This window comes from Ascidia mentula, chromosome 5, assembly GCF_947561715.1.
Source record: "Ascidia mentula chromosome 5, kaAscMent1.1, whole genome shotgun sequence".
Lineage (NCBI taxonomy): Eukaryota > Metazoa > Chordata > Ascidiacea > Phlebobranchia > Ascidiidae > Ascidia > Ascidia mentula.
The window spans coordinates 8,639,101-8,660,063 of NC_138570.1; the positions used below are offsets into that span (position 1 = coordinate 8,639,101).

The 20,963-nt window shown below is 41.1% G+C and overlaps 1 protein-coding gene across 1 annotated transcript; it reads right to left on the reverse strand.

The window, feature by feature from the left end:
* Nucleotides 1-625: 625 nt before the first annotated feature.
* On the reverse strand, nucleotides 626-20,910 carry LOC145902495 (disks large homolog 4-like). Its single transcript, XM_082990486.1, has 26 exons — nucleotides 20,801-20,910; nucleotides 20,557-20,688; nucleotides 20,252-20,412; nucleotides 15,136-15,276; nucleotides 14,927-14,968; nucleotides 14,761-14,808; nucleotides 14,565-14,689; nucleotides 14,173-14,271; nucleotides 13,999-14,102; nucleotides 13,551-13,687; nucleotides 12,939-13,233; nucleotides 11,831-11,954; nucleotides 11,187-11,343; nucleotides 10,357-10,459; nucleotides 5,797-5,958; nucleotides 5,578-5,654; nucleotides 5,155-5,280; nucleotides 4,720-4,822; nucleotides 4,523-4,567; nucleotides 4,181-4,225; nucleotides 3,953-4,054; nucleotides 3,231-3,403; nucleotides 2,832-2,944; nucleotides 2,337-2,428; nucleotides 1,735-1,866; nucleotides 626-1,569 (listed from the first exon to the last, which is right to left on the reverse strand). The coding sequence occupies exons 1-25, from the start codon at nucleotides 20,817-20,819 to the stop codon at nucleotides 1,757-1,759; spliced, it is 2,835 nt and encodes a 944-aa protein (XP_082846612.1). The 5' UTR covers nucleotides 20,820-20,910; the 3' UTR covers nucleotides 626-1,569; nucleotides 1,735-1,756.
* Nucleotides 20,911-20,963: the final 53 nt, after the last annotated feature.

A 20,963-nucleotide genomic window follows, 5' to 3' on the forward strand; every position in this document is an offset into this window, starting at 1 on the left:
GAACAACCAACTAAAATATGCTTTTTTAGCGCACGAAAATGGTTTCGCGAAGCAGTCCCACATTTTGCATTCGACCAGGGTTGTGGTTGGCGAAAATATTTTTGTTGAACTTCAACTACTTTTGTTTAAAAGTCTCAACAGCTAAAGTGAAATGGTTGCGGTTGTTACGTCACTAAAGTCCGGATTTGGTCGAATGCCATAGGTGGAATTATTCGAATTTGAAGTCGAGTAATTTTGTTTTGTGACATCACTACAAATTCGACGTTACACGAGTCGCCGTAATCACGGCAGTAAATTAATCGAGTAGGAGCTGTAGTAAGTTTCGCCATCCAATCCTCGGGTGTTTGGTAAACTAGGCTAGCCTACATATGGCGAAGAAATCCTGTTCACATTCGCATAATGCACGTGCTGTTGAGATTGTTTGTCAAAAAAACATAGATGGGGCTTTTTTGTCTAGCAACCAGAAAGCCGCAAATAATTGGACCTTAACACGATTCACTTTTTCTACAGCCTGAATATCATGCTGATGTCCTTGGCATTTTTTATTCAGGGCATAATTGGCCTCGAGAATAACCGACTCCTAAGCTTAACCAGTCAAACACAAAACACAACAATTTTGAAAAAAAAAACAACGATAATATTGTATTAAACGTACTCAACTAAGTGGTTACTCGCGAAGTCGTGGCGAGAAACGCGCTAAAACGCAGTCGGTAAATAGTAGCAGACAAATAATGATGATCTTGGCCCTGGCGCGCGACTATGGTACACAATTAGCGATCAGCCGAAAAAACCGCTTGCGGAGTTACTGCATCGCCATGAAACTAGTTGGCAGTGCACAATGCAAAAACGAACCGAAACCCACATATCGCTAACACCACGCTGTCTATTGTAGTTGTCTCGTACATTGTCAGAAAACACTTGATCAGTAAAGTAAGTTCGTGGATAAATCAGTTGCGATAACGCGTTTTGAAATGAATTATCCAAATCGAAGTTGCTCAGCACGCTGAAAGCACGCATAAAACTCCGCCAGGTGCATGCGGCTGTGCGGCAACCGCGGTACAAAAATCTTATAAAAGAATACGTAAATATTATTGCATAAAAAAGCACCTTCAAACTAAACATGCGGAAACAACGTACGTCGAAACGTGGCGGCGGAGAATTTCAACGGGCGCTTTTTTGTTATACCTATTTAGGGGGTTAGTAATTCGGAATACAACCGTGATTTTCAACTGGTCTTCGGTAACGGATGGTGGCATGAACAGATTCGTATAATTTTCGAAATAAAACGTTAAGTTTCTTTTTACACGTGGTGCATTTATACAATCTCCGCTTTCAATCCGACGAAGAGAAGTCAACTCCAATTTACACATGACACGAGAATAAAACAAAACAGTAGTAGCGCAACTTGTAGACAAAACACGTTGAAAAGGAAGCGTCTTGTGAATTTGTGATCGGGGTCGTCAGTCACACACCGCTAGCCCGGCAGTGTGTGGTCGACCATTGGCAATTGCTTATGTCGTACAGTAAAGTGCTCCCTCACTTTCTATGGCCAAAGTGCTTTCGCTCGACCTGCGTACGAAACAAACAAGTTTTATTTTACACCAGCTGCACTGTGAGACAGTTTAGGTCCAAACAGTGGCCATCTGTATGTAGCTTACACAATTCATATAGGCTATTATTAACATGTAACTTTGCGTCGGTCAGACACGAAGTAGCCATGGGAACAGCGGTTACCTGGTTACGGTTAAACCCCACTCTAAAGTTCGTCCTTGACCGGAGGCACCCAGACAACTGGGCCGGACTGTTCTTTGATCACACCCTTCACATTGTTGTACAATTCCTCGAGTGTATCGCCCTGAACAACCGCTGAAAAAAAGTGTGGGAATAATTTACGTTGCAGTTCAACTGGTCTGACAATAGTAATAACGGAAGGGAAGTTTACACAAGGCGCGCTATCTAAAATGTGTTGATAAGATTACGTATTTGCATTTCATTGTTAGACGCACTTCGCTAGTGTTATAACATCAACTTTCTTTACGTAACGGAGCCCAATTTTCAAAATGAAACTTGACAAATACGTGTTGTTTACTAGAGATACTGAAGAGAGTAGGCAATATATATCAAAGAAACAGACGACCTTGCTAATGACAAACGACTTGAGACTTTTTTGCATTGCAACACCGAGATTTGAATCACGCTACTTCATTTACATAAAGGCAACTCTATATACCACAGTTAATCCAATTTCAATTTTTCAAAACGCAACGTAGTTTGTCTGTTTTTGGTGAAACTTAGACCCGCGGGGCATATATATTTTAAATAGATTTAAAACTTACCTGTGAAATATTCGCCGAATTCTTGTTCCTGCTTCGCAGCACGTTCAAAAATTTTCCGCGCTTGTTCTTCCACCAATCGTTTGTTGAGGTCCCTGATAACAACACATATTCAGTCACACCGAATTTACTGTGGAATTCGCTGGCCGCTGTGTAACCACAAACCTCAGCGAAGACTAGGCACCGAGCAGCGTTGCATGTAGAAATACACGCAATTAACGAGATGACCGTATGACAGTGATTTTGGCCTAATGCACAAATGGGGGTTTAAAAGGTACGTTCATGTGAGTAGGCATTGTGTAATTTTGAAGTAAATTCGTTTTGAAGTGAAATGCATTATGTCACCTTGGAAAAACGCTTTATTAAAAACGTTTATGCTTTGTGTGCAAACAGATGGTCACTGTTTCGACCTATAAGGTCTCATACAGTGAGAAAAATGCCGACTTTAGCATTGCCGTCAGTAAATGTCATGAAAATAGAAGAAAACCGCAAACTTACATGAGCCATTCGATCGACTGCGGTCGAATGAAGATGGCGATCGGCCACAATCCGGCGACTTGCAATCTCTTGATCGCGTTCCCCGACACGTCCAGGATGCAGTGCTTTTTCTGCTGGAGGAAACAAAGAAAGTTAGAGGAAATCCTGAAACGGATGGAAGCGGGTTTGTTGACACAGAAACACCGAGAGGTATGTTGGCATCATGGGAAACGAGTGATACAGTTGATGTAGTATGTGAAATACAGTAAATAGTACAGAAATTCAACTGTTCACCTGTATAAATTACTGCCATAAATCCTTAACACCTAAACTATAAAATTTAGCCACGTTTGACATTCAAGCAATTTAACATTGCGTGTAAACAATACACTCCATTCTAAGGCCTAAATCTCCACCAACCTTTTCCGCGACATCCTTCACCGATTGAACGCTTGTGCCGTACAAGTTGTCGTTGTACTGACCGGCTTCGATGAAGAAGTGGTTCTGAATATCTTGCTCCATTTTCTCACGTGAAGTGACGAAATGATAATCTCGTCCATCAACCTCGTTGTCCCGCCTTGATCGCGTAGTGTCTACAAACAAGTTGCTTGTTTCTGGTTTTGCGGGCAGGCTGCGCGTAGGCGATCCACACGATGCAAGGCACCACACTTCGGATTTTAAAGGCTGATAAAGCGAGGGGGTGATGCACGCCACCCAAACGATATCTTTGCGCACCATTTGGTGCGTGGTTTACACATACAAGAGGTTTTAAAATCAAATTAGGTCGGGTAAATAGAAGACCCGACTTTGTGTACCTCCCGTACGTGACTTGAACAGCACAGCCCAAATATGGAAAGACATGCATTTATTTTGGTTATTCACAACTGAAAAATTTGATTCTGCTTTTGAAAACAGTAAAATAATGTTTTTGTGCAACGCTTTTGTGATGATTGTGACTAAAATAAGAACACAGATTTTTGGGCTAACTGATGAGGTTAATCTTGTCTAATATACAAAATCGATTTGCAGGAAAGATTGTTGTTTAAGCTTTACATTCTTCTTTAAATGTTGTAAAGTCTACAGACGATGCCTTCCATAAAAGCGACCGCGTTACACTTCACTGTGCAGACGTGTGTACTTACGAGGGACACAGGAACCGAACTTCTCTGGGTATTCGGCGATGAGGTCATCGTTAATTCGATCCTTGAAAGGTCCCAGAATGACGACCGGCCTCGTGTACTTTACTGTGGATCAGATGAGATTGTTAGGAAACATTAGCCCACTGAGATGGAAAAGGGTACACTCGATGTCAATAGTGATTTAAGGGCATTGTTTGGAATTTCAATATCTCCAGAAAAAGCTTTACTTACGTTCTTTTTGCACTACTGTTTCATAAGACAAAATGACATCTTCTCCTGCAAACAGTAAAAACAATTTAATTAAATGTGTCTGAGAGATTTTAAAACATTTTTGTTTTACAGCTTTCAGGTCTTGGTTCTGTTCACAGTCTGATTTACGATATTCTCAAAAACAAAAACTTTTGTGAGTTCCTCTCGATTCATTTAAAGAAATTAAAAAATCATTGTTTTTGGCAGTGCCAAGACCAGCAAAGTATAGTTGATTGTCACAAGACTGATACGTTTTATTTTATAATTTGACTTCTATGTATGTTTATTTAAAACTATCCCAAGATTTAACATTAAGCAACTTACGTATGCTTGTTTCACTGTCACTTTGGTTGTTCGAAGCAATATGATCTGATGAAGAAAAAAACACTATGTTAGTGTTTAACAATGCTTTAAATACAAGTGTCCCAAAAATGTGAGCAACTATGGGAGCATAATACCCCAAGAATATGGACATGAAAAACAACTAAAACCATAGTTTTGTCTGTTCAGGTAAGACTCACTTTCATTGTCACTTGAATCATCAAGGTTTTCTTTACTTTTGTAGAAAGGGAACTTTCTGCTAAACATCATGCTCTTCTTCCTTTTTACATGGTTGAATGATTCCTTTAAATCGACAAATAAACACCGTAACTTGTGAGTGCAGTAATCCTTAAAGCATCCAGATGGTGTAGGTTGGTTTTTGCATTTGCATTATTTATTAGTGGATTCAGGCACTACTTTACAACATTATCAATTAACAATATTAGACTGGGCAACATGCTTGAAATCAATACAATATTTTAACGTTATTTAAGTGGATTATAGCACAATAATTATTATGAAAACGCATGTAGATTTGTGATTTATTATTAACAGGCTTGTGTGTATGTTTAGAAACAGGAAGTTACCACAGTAAACCCAAGATACCACACAGGAAAAGAAAATGTTTTACAAACCTTGGTGTCTATATACGCTGGCCTAATTTGGGTAAACTTCACTTGTTTTAGTCTGGCCCGTTCTCTCCTTTCCACTCTCTGTTTAGCTGGAATTACACCGTATTCCTCACTGTCATGACCCCCTTCCTGCAGCAAAATAATATATTAATTATTGCCACGTACATCATATTGCCTGACCACAGATACTGTTTTGATTACAAGGGATGCAATAGTAATGCACAACAGCTTGCTGTAGCACATATTGGTATAGACTTGTCCTAAGTATTTCACAGCATCTATACTGAACCAAGTAAGTCTTGACAGATTTCTTATGTTGTATATTGTCATGTCATTTTATCTTGAGCCATCAGTTCAACTAATACTAACCAGTAAAAACCATAACACCACACCTCTTTCAATATAGAAATATATATATACACTTACCACACGCCTTGCTTGCCACCATTCATCATCTGTAGCATTTATCACGTGCAAAATTTCCCCATAACGGAAAGGCAAACCTTAAGAACACCACATCCTTTGTTAAGACTCTATACTGACACACAATACATACAATTAGCGTTGGCACTATTTTGAGATGTTCACAGCTGCGTCTGTAGGTCAGGTACTATTTATATGTAATAGGGCATAATGGATCCGTACCTTTGCTTGGAAGACCGGAGTCCCTTGATGCATCATAGTCAAACAAGGCTCGGACATACAGGGTTTTTTTCTGTGATGTCAATAGGCTACCTCCGCTGCTCACAGAGAGGTTCATCATCTGCTCCCGTAGTTCTTGAATTTTCTCCTCAAACCGGTTGTAATCTAAAGCAAATCAAAATAACTTGTTTAGTTCCAGCCACCTGATAATAAATGAACTTTGACTTTTCATGTATGCAGAGAAAAAGGTTACCAGGCACCACAAACATAAACCAACCTTACTATGGAACCAAAAGACTCATTCAATTTCTTGCTAAATCATGTTTTTAGCCAGAACTGCACAAGACACTATAAAACTTTTTCTATCACAAACATGATGAAAGAAGAATTCAGACAGCTGTGACTAACTCCAATGCGACAATTAGTGCACAAAGATTGAAATAATTCAAATCGGTATCCTATTTTCAATTGTCCATACATGCGCTGCCTAAATGAACCGACACCTAGGAAACGCGCTAACTCCATTTCAAGTGCCCAAGTTCCGGTTTAAACCGGTATGTATACAAACAAAATAGCACTGCGTGAGGGGGCTGACACACAAGCATCTAAACCTGCTGGTGGCGAAGCGGCAATATACATCTGCTTTGTTTGACTGTGCGAACCGTTACTGATAAATGACGCAACTGGGAATTCGATCCTAAACCGACGGTTGCCTTCACCCAGGTTACCTGTTCGCATGACACAAGCGCATGTACTTCTTTCTCTCGCCAGTCTATTTGGAAGGGAGAGCCGCGTAAACATGACGCAGATAAACCTGCCAGAAACGCAATCTGGAGCGGCTTTCTTCGTCTAAGCGTAAACGACGGTGCGCTTTCAGTACGCACACACGCTACCCACCCAGGGGCGGTTTCTTTCATTTACGGAGAGCCGTGTGTGTGTGAGAAAGAGCGCATCGCTTTGCACGGCCACGGGCATAACGACGGAAAGCGCAGTGCAAACGCTCTACATTCCGATCTCGTCCATTCATCGCCGGCCGCTCTCCGCTTTTGCTTTGGTCACGCTTCGCTGAACATGACCAATCACGTCGCGCAAAGCCATCTCGAGTGGAGCGAAGCTGATAAAATAGTTAACTCTTTAGCCCAAGCAAACACAAGCACTGTTTTGTGGACCTCATTAATAGCGGATAATGTCTGAGCAGAGCTCTAGAACCTCGAAACACGGGCCTTTCTGACACAAGCATAGGCTACACATACCAAAATACAACGACTTGACAACTGCCAGTACTAAAATCGAGTAATGTAATCCGTCTCACAGTGCTACACCGCAAGCCGCCCTCGTCCGCAAATGCAGCTAAACCTTTTCGTGCGGTTTGAATGCAGCCACCATTGGCTACATGTTTGGCTCCGAACCAAACAACCTCTCTCAGTGCATCTTTCGAAAGCAGCAGGGATACCGTGCATTTCCTTTCACACAATTTTCCGCGAACCTCCCATTTGTCTGTACCAAATGTCCACTGAATACTCGTCGTGCGGGTTCACCTTCTTGAATACACAAGTAACCGAGAAAGATTGCGATTCGCAACTATTTTAGCTGAAGGTCACTGCATGAAATATCTTCGGATGCAACGTAACGCCGTGAAAAAGCGTCCCAATGTAAAAAATCGATGGACCCAAAAAGGTCGCAACATCATGCAGTTCACCACTGAAATACAAATAAATAAAAAAGAAAAGAAAACTCGCGCTGCAAACTTGGTTCGGGATATTATTATTACCCCCAACTTTTTATTATACTAAGATTTAACTACATTTTCCGTTGATGACTGGGAAACTGCCACAAAAGAAAACCTAAAATTCGGTGTTCGCACAAGTCGAACTTCACCCGCTCAGCTATTCGTTTTCGGTACCTTTACCTAAACAACGCCATGTTGTATTGTCTCCTCCAATACACCCGTGACGTATTCTATGACCTGCCGAACTGCAATGTCTTCAAATAAAAACTTCCATTTAACGCAGTGCGACAGTTCGCTACACGATCGCGTGTTGGAACAACAGCCCTTACTTTAATTATTTAGGGCAAATGGGGAGTAATATCGATTAAACGACAATATGAGTTGTCGCTTTCATGACGGAATATGCAAGGAGGTGCCTCCCGATCTCACGAGGCGCCGTGAAGATAATAACGACTCCGGCATGCATTTACCATGTAACTAACGACATGACAAACTTTTATGCAAAATCGTTCAGCTAATCGAAATTACTCTATCTTGGCTCACAAGGATATCGCATGAATGTCGCAAATACATTTTTCACCACACTTTTACACTACAAGAAAAATCGATTATGACGCAGAGCGAGTAGAAGGTTGCCACCTTTGCGGACATGTTGCCCCTTCGGCAGTAGCTGCTTTTCAATCAAAATCTCACCTTCGGCCTGCAAACCACCGTTGGTCGTCAGCTTGTCGTTGTTGCTCTGATGAGCTTCATCAACGCCGACTTTTCTCTTCTTGCGGCGCGAACGCCTCGACAATCGCATTGTGAGTTTGCGTAAGAACTGATTGGCGCCGGTGCGCACTTCCATTAACGAAGCATCTGTCTCGTCCAATACACTTTTATCCTTGGCCGTAGCATCGCTTTCAGACACTGAAGTATCCATGACCGAACAGCTCCCGATACAGTAACAATTAAACAAACTATAAAGCGCGAGCAGAATAACTCAGCGACTTCTTTTGTCCCTTAGCAGTCTAACTGGAGTGGATATAAATAAAACCGGGTCATAAAGTTGGCTGCAAACTGTCTGTTGCTGCTTGTGGCGGTGATTAGTGCACTGCGCAGTACAGTCATCTCCCACAAAGAGCAACTGCACGCTAATCGGCACATGACGCTACAGCGACATATGTTTTAATATACGCGTGCTTTCAAGCAAACTGTTATAATCGTTGCATATGTGCTCTGACTCAATGCTGCATGCACCAAAACACGAAAGTAAATACTAGCTGGGCACGAACTATAGCAAATTGTATCTTCAAAACCGCGTTTAAACGCAGCTTCCTTTTCTGCTAACCTGGATACCTGGGTATGAATTTTTAGGAATTGCCGATCAACCTCAGCACACCGCCACCTAACCCAATGACAAGCGCGACGTCTGGGTTCTACCTCGCGTAAACGTCAGTTCAACGCTTACACCTTCTCCCCCCCGCAAGCAGTTCTAAATCTTTTTCGCAAGCCGTCTTGGCGATAAGCGCACCGGGTGATTACAAGTTTGTCGACAGGTTGGTTGACACGTCACGGATTGTCGCAATAATGACAGTCACGGTCAGAAGTGCAGACACGACGAAACCGCGCAGATTGAAACAACCTGCTGTGGTTTGTCAACGTGCGACGGCGCGAGGTGATTAAAATCGACACCAACCGACTCAGGAAGCTGGTGTCCGTTCATAACATAGGTCGTCGTAAATATAGCGCCTGTGAATGACCATACAAAGCATTGTTGTTGTTATGGGTGGCCCTGAGCTGCACCGAAAAGACTATTTTGTACGTTAGCATTCCTTTCGACAGTTTTTTTTGCTTTTCTGCTCCTACATTTGTTTTCTGAACAATTGCCAAAAAATCTGTTTCTTGGCCTTCGCAAAACTGACACAGAATTTCAATCAAGACCCGTCCTTATACTTTGCATGCATAACTAACGCAAACTTCAATAAAACATACCGAAGGCCTTTCATGTCACATTTTCAAGCACTACCATCGCTACGGCTATATGATGCTACTCCGAAACAGTATATGCCAGCATTGTGCACTTCCACGCACCGCAACACTTACTTCATGCAAACAAAGACCACGCTTTCCAGAAACTGAGTAGAGCAACTGATTTTCCTTGCCATGTTGCCTCAGCTACCGGTACAATAATTCTCTACAGATGTCATGCATCTGAGGATTACTAGGAAAGTGACGCATGTCTGGATACGCCAGGACACAAAACGTTTCCCTTTGGCAACGGTTCGTGTCTTTCAATGCCTGAACATGTAAAGAAGGGAGAAACGTGACGCCAATCACACCGTGCCTGGCATTGAAACGTCACACTACGCCGCTGCAAAGGATATGAGCCGGGTCGTCATTAGGCGACTCAAAACAGAGAAAACAAATTCCGCTGGCAGGACGATGCCATTGTCGACGTCATCACGTTACATCCGCGGGCATGTATTTTTCTCGCACGATTAAAGGGATATTTTTTGTCTTATTTGGCGATATACCTAAAATCGCTTGAACGACGTTTCCACAGTCATATAAAGCGATGTTGATTGTTGAAACAGAGGAAATGCACGTTCCAACGCGGATTTGACATTGGTTTGATCGGTTGGTCATTGTCGACAGAATATGCAAATACGCGACAACATGTCGATCAAACAACAATAAAGACAAAAGAACCGACCCAAATCAGAGGAAAACAAGACTTTTTTTTACATATAAGCTTGGAATCCACAAAGCAAAAACTGAACTATTTTATAAGACAAGCACTCACAGGAACAGCACATATAACCACACCTAATTTCTTTGCAAAAAATTGGTACCTTCTGGCTTGTACTGGGCCACAATGGTCACCACCTTATCCGCGCTCTTCAGGGCGTGGGCAGCCTCCTCGTGGTTGGCTTTCCTCAAATCAATTCCATTCACCTAAAAGTATTATATGTTGTCACACAAGTTTTTTAAACGTCTAAAAGATATTCGTTTAAATATGTAACTTAAAGTTCATGAAATTTGCTTTAGTTTTTATTTGGATTGTAAAAATTCAGCGTATCCGAAAAAAAGAGTGCAAGTTTTTGTGAAAAAAACAAAACTACTATTGTTCTTTCAGTTAAACTAGGAACAAAATGAACTTTTAGGCAACAACACCCAAGTAATTTAACGTAATTAACATCTGATATGTCCGTGACGCACGGTTTAACATTTAAATAGCAAAACCTACACATTTAACAAATCGGGAAGGGGCGGGGAAACTGTGACGTCATTCTGATCACCATTAAACAACAAGTACATGGAAATGACAAGTCACGATACCAAAGAATTCCAAGCAATCGCATCTTCTTTGGTAATCGATACACACGTTTTACAGATGCAAAAATCTTGTACTCAAAATGCTATCTTACAGTCAGTCGTTGCAGATAACGGCGCTGTATTATTTTTTCCCGTATCGAAGCCAGTGCACTTAACGGCACAGCTCTAAGTCATTGCTTCATTCTAATACAAGTCAATGGGAAATCTATGTCACTGTCAGAAAGCAAGTGAAAGCGTCCATCACTGCCATCGATTCAATTAAGTATGATTACTATGGAAGTCTGTAAAAACCCTCATACAATGGAAATGCATTGTTGATAATTTGCGGTGTTGCAGACGTACTTACCGAGAGTATTTGGTCACCGCGATGCAGTTCCCCACTGAGGTCAGCCGTGCCCCCAGTCAGTATATAGGAGATATATATTCCCTCCGAACCGTCACCACCCACGATGTTGAAGCCCAGTCCGCCCCCGGTTTTCATCAAAGTAACGGTTCTTTCCTCTCTGTAACGACGTCATAATCACATACAGTATAAGATGAAAAATACAAATAGGCGACGAACTTCGGTTTGTATATGTTTTCGCAATGCATGCTGATACAACAATAACCAGCGGGAAAAAGCGCTTGATTTTCACCGCAACTGTATACTGCCTTGACTTACTATACGTCTTGTTTGAAAAATCTCATAATACTGCAAAAATATTTTATCTTGGTCGGAGTGGAGAATACGGCATAGCCGCAATCGAACATACAAGCGACAAAGTGAGTAATGGTTTTTGTTTGTGTCAACGTTTTCTGTTGAATCATACATATACAGCCGAGCTTCAAAAACCTAAAACAACGTTGTTATCAGTCATGTTTTGCTAATCTGTCCTCCAACATTTATAACAAGATAAAACCCAAAATAGGATGAAGGCAGCAACTTAACGTCCTCCTGTCGATATATACTTCAAAGACGTTGTATGCCGGTGGACTACAAACATGACATACCTGCTGATACCATTTTGAGGGTCAGACGGGTGAATCATGGGCTGCTGTGGAACACCGGGATCTTCCGGCATTTGCATTTCGGCCTCGTCGAAGGCAATATCCGGTGGGCGATCTTTGGGAGATGCTGCGTTTTGGAGACAAGTTACATATTACATATAAACCCATGTAAGCTTACATTCGCCCAGTTTCGCTAAAACTATTGAAATAAATTGAAAGCGTTTGTAAATTGAAAGCTATTGTATATAAAATACATAAATAAAGAAAAATATTTTCTCTTATAGGGGTTTACAAACAACGGTAACCACAAAAAAAGTATAAACAACAACGAAGGTGCAGTCCCAATGTAAAACCCCGTGCCAACAACAGAAATTCAATGTAGGTTTGTCGGGGACAAATTTAACTTCGCTTTTTCTCGTGACAAACCTGTAGCGACTGTAAATGCTGTCTAACGAAAGTGATTAACTGTTAAATCACTTTCACCGACTTCTAACGATCCAAATACATATCCAACGCGAAAGAAGTTTCAGCTGCGCGAAAACTGTTCTGTCTTTCAGTGTCTATTTCCGCATGTACAAGGAAACAGGGAAACACTACGTCGGTCAAACTTGGCACAAGCGACTAACTCACTGCAAATACATACGAACACTCAAGAGGGGATAAGAGCAGGTGCTCTCGTGCTCTGTTAATATGTTACCGACACCAGAACATGTCTGGAGATTGTTAGACACTGCATTAAACTCAATGTGTATTTGTTAACCGGCGGGGCAAATGGAGTGTGACGACACACAGGTTTAACCTTAGAAAACAGGACATTGACCTGTCGGGGAATTTTTACCGATTTACATACAGTGCTCATAACACAGAAGTTACATTGACCACAAAGCCACTTGGTTTTGTTGTTTCTACCCGAAGTTCAAAACGTCATCACTTCGGAAGAACTAATTGCATTAAACGTGAAAGTGAATGCATATTGTGATCAAATTCAGCAATCAATACTGTTTACAAGTACGAGAAGAGCAACAAGGTACAAACGCATTTAGACCGTGTCTTATTCACTTACTTTCTTATACCCAAGCACAAAAAACACAACTAACGTTATCCAGCTTACCAAAATCTGGGTCATGGAGGGTTTGAAGCGCGATTGGTTCTGGAACTTCATGCGAGAACTCATCACTTGGTGGCGGCAGAACGACAGGAGTCGGAATATCAGCTGAGTGGAAATTTTGAGCGAAGTCGTTGTTGCCACTCAACGGGTTTTCGTTCAGGTAGGCGTCGGGTGGAAGATAATGAAGGGCAACCATGCCCGGTTGCCTAGCAACCTGTATCTCCACCACGTTGTCCGTCGACTTGAGAATGTCGACTGCCATCTCGTGGCTAACGTCGAGAAGCGGTGTGCCGTCGACCTGGCAGAGATAAGCAGTGTTATTTAAGAAACAACAACACAAAGATTTTGAGTAGAAAATTAGACATGGTATTATTTTCATGTTTGCTGCTGGATATGATGACCTGGCCCGGATGAAAACTGTCCTAGATCATGCAAACAACCATGGTTAATGACTGCCTGTATGACCGTTTGCTTTTGACAAACCAAACCTCAACAAACCCTTTCAACACTTTTGTACAGAGTAACGACCTTATCAGAAACTGCGAGATATATTTTGTGATAGATGAGGCATCCAATGCGATGGAAAACCTCGGCCTAAACACAGTAAACACTCACAGTCATTATTTTGTCGCCCACTTGCAATGTTCCGTCCGCCTCGGCCGCCCCTCCCTCGATAATCTTGGTGACGTAAATTCCATTGTCGTCAGGAATGTGTTGGTTTCCCATACCGCCGGCTATACTGAATCCAAGACCTTAAAAAAATAAAAAAACGTTAGGCAATACCGATAAGAACCTACTGTTTTTTTGTGAAAAAAAAAAAAAAAAAAGTCTGGATTATTTTCCTGAACGCACGTCCGTAGTTTGTTCGCCGGAAATGCATAAAAATAAAATCAATTTCTCCAGAAAAGTATTTTCTTCACAAACGCAAAAAACGGATGTCCCAAATTTAAGGTCATTTCAAAATAGCTTGTTCCAAATTCAGCAACGGCGTGACGAATTCAAGGAATTCACCTCCTGCGAGTGAGTGAAACACAAACAACGAAACAACCCGCCGTAAGCTTACCCTTTGTGCCTTTGTAGAGTTTTATATCAATCAGGTTGTCGAGATACGCGACATCGGACAGGGGATCCCCCGCTCGCGGCATGATCTGTCGTCTGATCTTCAATCTGCGGATGGAAGCGTCTGCGTAATCGAGGGCAGACGATTTGAAGAGAAAATAAGGCGCCGATTACTCACATCACATTGGGTCCGGCAAGCTTTAGGGCGTTCACGGCGTCCGAGTGACATACGTTGCTTGTATCCACGTCGTTAACCGACATTATAGCATCGTTTGCCCTGGATAAAAATTGTGTTAAGATGACAAAATTAAAGACGTTTAGTTGATTATTATACAGAAGCAGTGATGTAGGATCACATGTAATAAGGATTTATTTCAATCTTTGTGATGACTGTTCGGACAAGAACCACTATTTACAACATGGGTGACATAGGAGCCATGGATGTTTGTATGAAAATATGGCAGTTTGTATTAAACTTTCACTTCCCATGACGCTGAGAAACAGTAGTGATTAACTTGCCCTTTTCCTAATGAAATAACACATGTTTCACAGACAGATACGATGAATCACCTGAGTCGACCATCGGCAGCAGCTGCCCCTCCGGAGATAATTTTTGTGATGTAAATGCTGACATCGTCCCCTTCCAAAGGGTTGTCCCTGCCACCAGCTATGGAAAACCCCAATCCAGCAGTGCCCTGAGTTCGACAAACATGGTTTATTGACAAAACCATCAATAAAAGAGTAGAAAAAGTTGACTACAATTTACCCTTTCCAATGTGATTTCTTCATATTCATATGTTGGAGTGATTGGGGACTACAAAAACACAAATTCAGCTTATCATTAAGTTTCTAATCTGTTTGGCAGATATTGTGTTTAATTTTTCTACACAATTTGTCCAATTACCACCAAATAAAACTACATAATTAAATACCTTCGGTGTAGTCTGCTTGTACTGTTGCATTATTTGATTGGACTGAAAAAAGAGATAAAACAAGTTTTTTTAAATACAGCTACATTACACTTGTTGGTATCAGTCACATTGCATCCACGTTAAAACACATAACTAACAATCATTCTGTGCTCAAAAATTTTTTTAAAACTTCGACGAAAAATTAACCACTAAATTTCGTGCATACATACATTGGAGTTGTATCCGAGCTGTGGCATTGGATGTTGTTGTTGCTTCACAAACTGTGTTCTCTCTTGCACTTTACTGCCACTGCTGCTACTTTGTGATCTATGTAGTTCAACCTCCTCATTTTCACCATTGTATTGATATTTCTGAATTAAAAAATTATAGTTGATCAATTATCTGAAAACCACTCTAAGCGCTTCGGGTGATAGGCCTGAGATATCAAATCCAGGTTGCGCTAGGTGGTAAATAATAACACTAATTACAAAATTTAATCCATAGTGCTTTAATTAGTATTGACTGGGAAACTAAATTATTGAACAGACAGAAATCTGCTGGATTTTATGGATAAATCATGCTAGCAACAAACTATAACAAGCAAATGGTGTGTGCCAACAAGAGATTGGCACTGGACACACACATGTACACTGCACATTTTAATATCAAAAATTAGTAACAACAGAATATTGCCCAATGACAATACCTTGCATCCGAAGGAATAAGTAACTGAGGCCCGTCTGCATTTCATTGTACAAGAGCAAAGCATTTTGAGTGGAGACGCAACATAACAGGCATCGCCCGCTGCGCTTTCAATTCCACAACGCCCCCATCAGCACAACAGTGAACAAACAAACATAAACTAAAGCTCACCAGCCAAAACGATACCTACAAAAATGTTGTACGAGATTTTGCTATTTGAACAACACCAACAACTGCCACCTCCCACGACCAACTGTAATCTCTGCGTACTCTGACTACACCTAAACAGTTTACAGTCCAATTGAATTTGCTTTATCTGCGCGGTAAACGAAATTCAATTTGACTTGGTAACCTCGTCAGGACCTTGCCTCTCAATACTCATCGGTTTACCAGCCACGAGTGCTTTACTTGTGGCTGGCTTTAAGGCGCTAATAAACGCATCCGATCTGAATTCAACAGCAAGCGAGGAAGAGGTTTGGCGTGAGGAAAATATGCGACGGCAGGCCTTCCACGACAATACGTTCATCGATCGGAGTAGGGAGGGGGCGGTGCAGCATCGATTGCAGACAGACCAAGTAAAAAGTAACAGGCGTGGCCTTTGGGAAATATTGCCATCGCTAAGAGCAAGAGACATGCGCCGTGATCGGCTAAGAATGGATTCGCCTTGTGCATGCCTCGCCGACTATTGTTATAAAGCGACGACGACGTTGATTAGCACGAGCGTCCTGCCCTCGCCTTTCATCAGCCGATGAGGTTCGGTCGTCCATAGGGTTTAAGCGCGCGATTCCCGCAAGATTTTTGTGCGAAGCGGATTTCGACGATGGGTGCCACAACAAAAATAAAATGGTTATTTTCGTCGAACTTCGACAGTGTGGTTTGAAAGTTTAAAAAGAAGAACGAAAAAAGTTTCTATTTTAGTTCGTTAGTGATTCTCTCAGCGGATTCCCATCTGCTTAGTGTCTGAAATGATTGCTAAGTGGTTTGTTTTACAAGGTTTTAAATTGACAAAAATATTTCGCTTTGTAAGTATCATCATAAGTTTCGCTCACTCAAATAGAATGTGTATTGGACAGGGCATAGGCGCCTAGTCCGGGGGGGGCAGGGCTCCCCCAGGTTTTTCATAAAAAAACGAATGGCTGTTACGCGCGTCTGTCCGCACCATGTAACTCGTCGCATTCGTAACGTTCGAAGAAAAAAGACCCAAAAACAATGTGTTCCTAAACGACATGTTGACCTAGTTTCGCTTACGTAACTGACATCGGTTGTTGCAACGTCAGTCTCGCAGTATGATATACCAACTGGTACTTATTGGTTGTGTCGTAGACCGACCTTGTGCGTTCACTGTTAACGTCGCCCTTTTGGTTAATACGCCTCATGCATTGAAATTCAAACACAGTTTTTCGATACTTGATGACGTCATAGTAACAAATTATGACGTCATAATATAGCCGCCCCCCCTGGAAAAATGAAAACTAGGCGCCTATGGGTCAGGGTGTTGTTTTGTATATGTGCAAACGCATATATTAAACGGTTTGTGATCATGACTTGATTATTGGGTACAAAAAAAACTTTTTACACCCCAAAATAGGTTTATATACAAATTGCATAGATAGCATTAGCTATTGGACGTGACCCTTATACGCTTTACGTCAAGCGTGCAATAACGGTTGCGGTTGAGTTATCAAAGCATTGACAACAACAGCCATACTTGTGTCAGCGTAAAACATTGCAGTGGCATTTAAGGCAGTTGGATACCCTTAACAGTACTGCGACTGTTAAGGTTGGACTAAGCGACAATTTTCCGAAGTAAAACTATACGACTGTGGAGGCAATATCACGAAACTAATAAAAAGCATATAACTGCGACACCCCACAGGCATGGCGCTACTCGCATTTGCCAAACGTCATTACTTCGTCGATTGCAACGCGATACGCCATTGTGAAGTTGGTTTGCAAAGAGTCGCGAAAACTGCCATAGTACGATATATGACTGACTATTAATATTTTACAGCGCCCAACGACTGTACATTATTCATAAGCGAGCAGATAAAGCCTTTTCTTTCGCCCTGTATATTATAAGCAAGAAATATGCGATATCGCTTATCCAATAGTCCGGATATTCAGAACCGTAACAGAAAAACCCGCGCATTTAACAGTGGTGACCTCGTAGACGTTATCACCAGACCATGCCGACAGCCTTTACAACGTACAAGTAACATGACAACAAACGAACATCAAAGACGCAACCAGTGTCAGACGTTGCTAACTTACCTTAGAGAAACAAAGGCACGACATTTTTCCGGTCACGTGCTGCGTTTCACGCTGGAATTGCACCTATTTGCCCGTCAGTCCCGTTGTCCGGCAAAACAAGCGTTTCCGTACGCCCAAGTACCGAAGCAAACCATTCAACACATCCTAACACCTGTACAGAAATTACACCTTGTGATGCAACCGACGCTAATTACACGCTTGAAGAAGGAGGATATGCATTCTGGCCAAACCACACCCAAGAGACCACATTTGGAACATCCACACTTTTGTAAACCCACTGTATATAACTTTATCGTGCTTTATTTACGGATCATCGGCGACCACATGCACTTCGGTTCTTTCCGATAGATTATAACCGTCTGCAAGTCCAAACAGATGAGTGACAACCGACAGTAACTGCCTGTAATGTAAAACTAAGATCTCTCACACAGGGATGGTCATCCCAATATATTCTCACGATCGATACAGATTACATTGTCAATTTAACCGCCCAGTGCAATAATAAATCTGACGCAACTGCCCAACAATCTAAGGAGCCGGTGATGACATGATTCGTCATTGACGACCGGGCTTTGGAAAGACAAATACTTGCTACAGCCGCTCTAAAGTGTTGTTTTAACACCTGTTTAATTACAATACTCTATTTCCCTGTCGCTACCAATGACATGAAGGTCGCAAAGAGTCAATTTGTGGGCGTTCACAAGGATAATAACACCTTTTGCACGTGACTATAAACTAAACTCCTTTCCTTCCACTACAGGATTATCTTCCCTCGGTACTCCACGTGGCGCAAGCGATCAACTGCCAAATGACGTAACTTTTTTCCTAAATGTTCTGGGAACAAACACAGCAACGATGCGACATCTTAGGGCAGCAACCAGCAACCCTCCGAGTTTCGAGCCATAATCCCCAAGGTGCATTACGTTTCGCGGGACAACTCAGGAGCCGATCGATCGTCATTTATAATAGAAGAGCTCACGGCCACAAAGCAATGAGGCACTCGGCCCGAGCCGGCTTGGCAAGAGTCGGGGGAGGAGCCCTCTTGAGGTAAGTAGTAAGCGATCTGCACCTAATTTCAGTTCTTCTTGAGGCATGTTGCTGAAGAGATCCGCGGTGAAGTGAGTTCCGGTACAATGTGAAACAGATCTTGCTGTGGGTCAGAACAGGGACAGGAAGGCACCAATTGCAAGAGAACGCGGTTTAATACACAATTGCACAAAAGTGTGTAAGTATCAGGTGCGTGATTACGCCTGCCATATACAGCCAATGCACGGATACTCACTGCATTTAGTCACATTGACAATTAACACACTTAAAAAATATTATAGTTCAAACAAAACTTCAGTTAAGGTTGAAAGATGAAAGTTAACCAAACTCGAGACTGCATATGAAGTCTTCATGTTTAATCTCATGAGTCAATTTTTTTCATCTCAAGGGATTATGGTTTTTCAATATACTGGGAGCAGTATATAAATCACAACCAAATGGCAGGGCAACCATTAGACAGACAGATTTCCTGATTTTATCATAACACATGCAAACTTTATTGCTGAAGGAAAAATGTTGCAATGCGTCATTATATCATAGCTGGTGTGTTCTTGAACGAACATTCAACAAGCTGACAGTAGCATGCAATCAGAAGCTCAGACAAACAAACTGATTTAAATCTGTTATATTGAGACATAATTGGTTTCAGCTATTACATAGTCAGAAGAGTTTTTCATAATTTTCTCAAACATGTAAAAACTATATTGGTGCTGCATTACAATTAAATCAGAAATAAGAAAAACCACAAAACAACCTATCATCACAATCTCAAAACAGCATGTGAAATAATTTAATTTATTTTTATTATTAGTGACAAATGTTTTGCAGGAAGTCATTACAGATGAAATATTGCCAGTTCACTTTCTGTCAACAAAGCATTTTGCCAGGTTCAAAATGTACATAATGTGCAGAAACCAACATAAGCTGTATCTACCAAGCACACAGGAATCAACTGCCTTTAAATACAAGTATATATGTATTTAAGTATGATAAGGTTACAAATCTGCTGCCCATTCAGAAAACACTAATAACAATTTATAAACACATGCAGTGGGAAATTTTCACAATTTTGACAGAGCCCAATTTTATTTCTGAAGTACACTATTACAGACAACACTGAATAGAAGTGGTCAACCTACCATTTAAGTTATTTTGTCATTTTTTGTCACTTTAACAACCAATCGGGACACTAATCACAAACAAATACAACCAAACTTTCTAATCAAACACAGAGCTCTTCGTTTTTGACAGACACATACAAAAACACCTTTTAGCTCTATAAAAAGCACCTTTTGAGCACTTTGTAGACATATATACAAAACTCACCATTTCTTTTGCACTGGCATTGTTGTTATGTTGTTTTGGTATTTTAAGCTGAGGTGTATTTTCAACAGGTTTACTCCAATAACTTTCCTGTGGCAGAGTCTCATTATATTCCAAGGCTTTGGATGATTCAGCCAGTGTCAATTCATAATATTCTTGTATATCTAAACAGGAGGTAATGGTATTACAGGAATGTATTTATTGCATTGCTGTGTTTCATGAAGCATACCAAATGAGCAACGAGTTCCTTTATGGTTAAGGAAATCAATATTTTGTCAGAATAAGTTGCAATATAAATTAAAACTCACCCAACAATGCATGGAAGAGTTGACTCCTAAATATATCCATTACTTTTTCAAGGGAACCCCGCAGTGTAGTGTCATCTGGACTATCAAGTCGGGTGTGGTATTTCTCCAATAACGCCAAAGCTCTTTCTGCATCTAAAGATTTTATTGAAACAAAACTAGTTATGTTTTTAAAAACTTTAGTTGTTTGCCGACATTCTGTTTTCACACTTTATCAATACAGACATTTATATACATAAGGAAATACCTTGTTTTCTGACAGGCATGGCTATAAGGCACTTTTGGTGAACTGCTGTTTTCAGCAAGCTTATGTATAAACCCTGTCAATCCTAAGAAACAAAAAAGTTTTTCTTTTTCATATGCCATTTCTAACTAAGCATACGCTACGATTTCCACTTAAACTATGGAAA

Excerpts from the sequence above, each read along its gene's own strand:
- LOC145902495 (XM_082990486.1), bottom strand. Across the intron at positions 15,277-20,251 it reads ATGCCAGTGCAAAAGAAATG|AAATATCAATACAATGGTGA; the intron begins GTGAGTTTTGTA and ends TTTTTAATTCAG. Across the intron at positions 14,103-14,172 it reads CTTGCCGGACCCAATGTGAT|ATTGAAGATCAGACGACAGA; the intron begins GTGAGTAATCGG and ends TTCCATCCGCAG.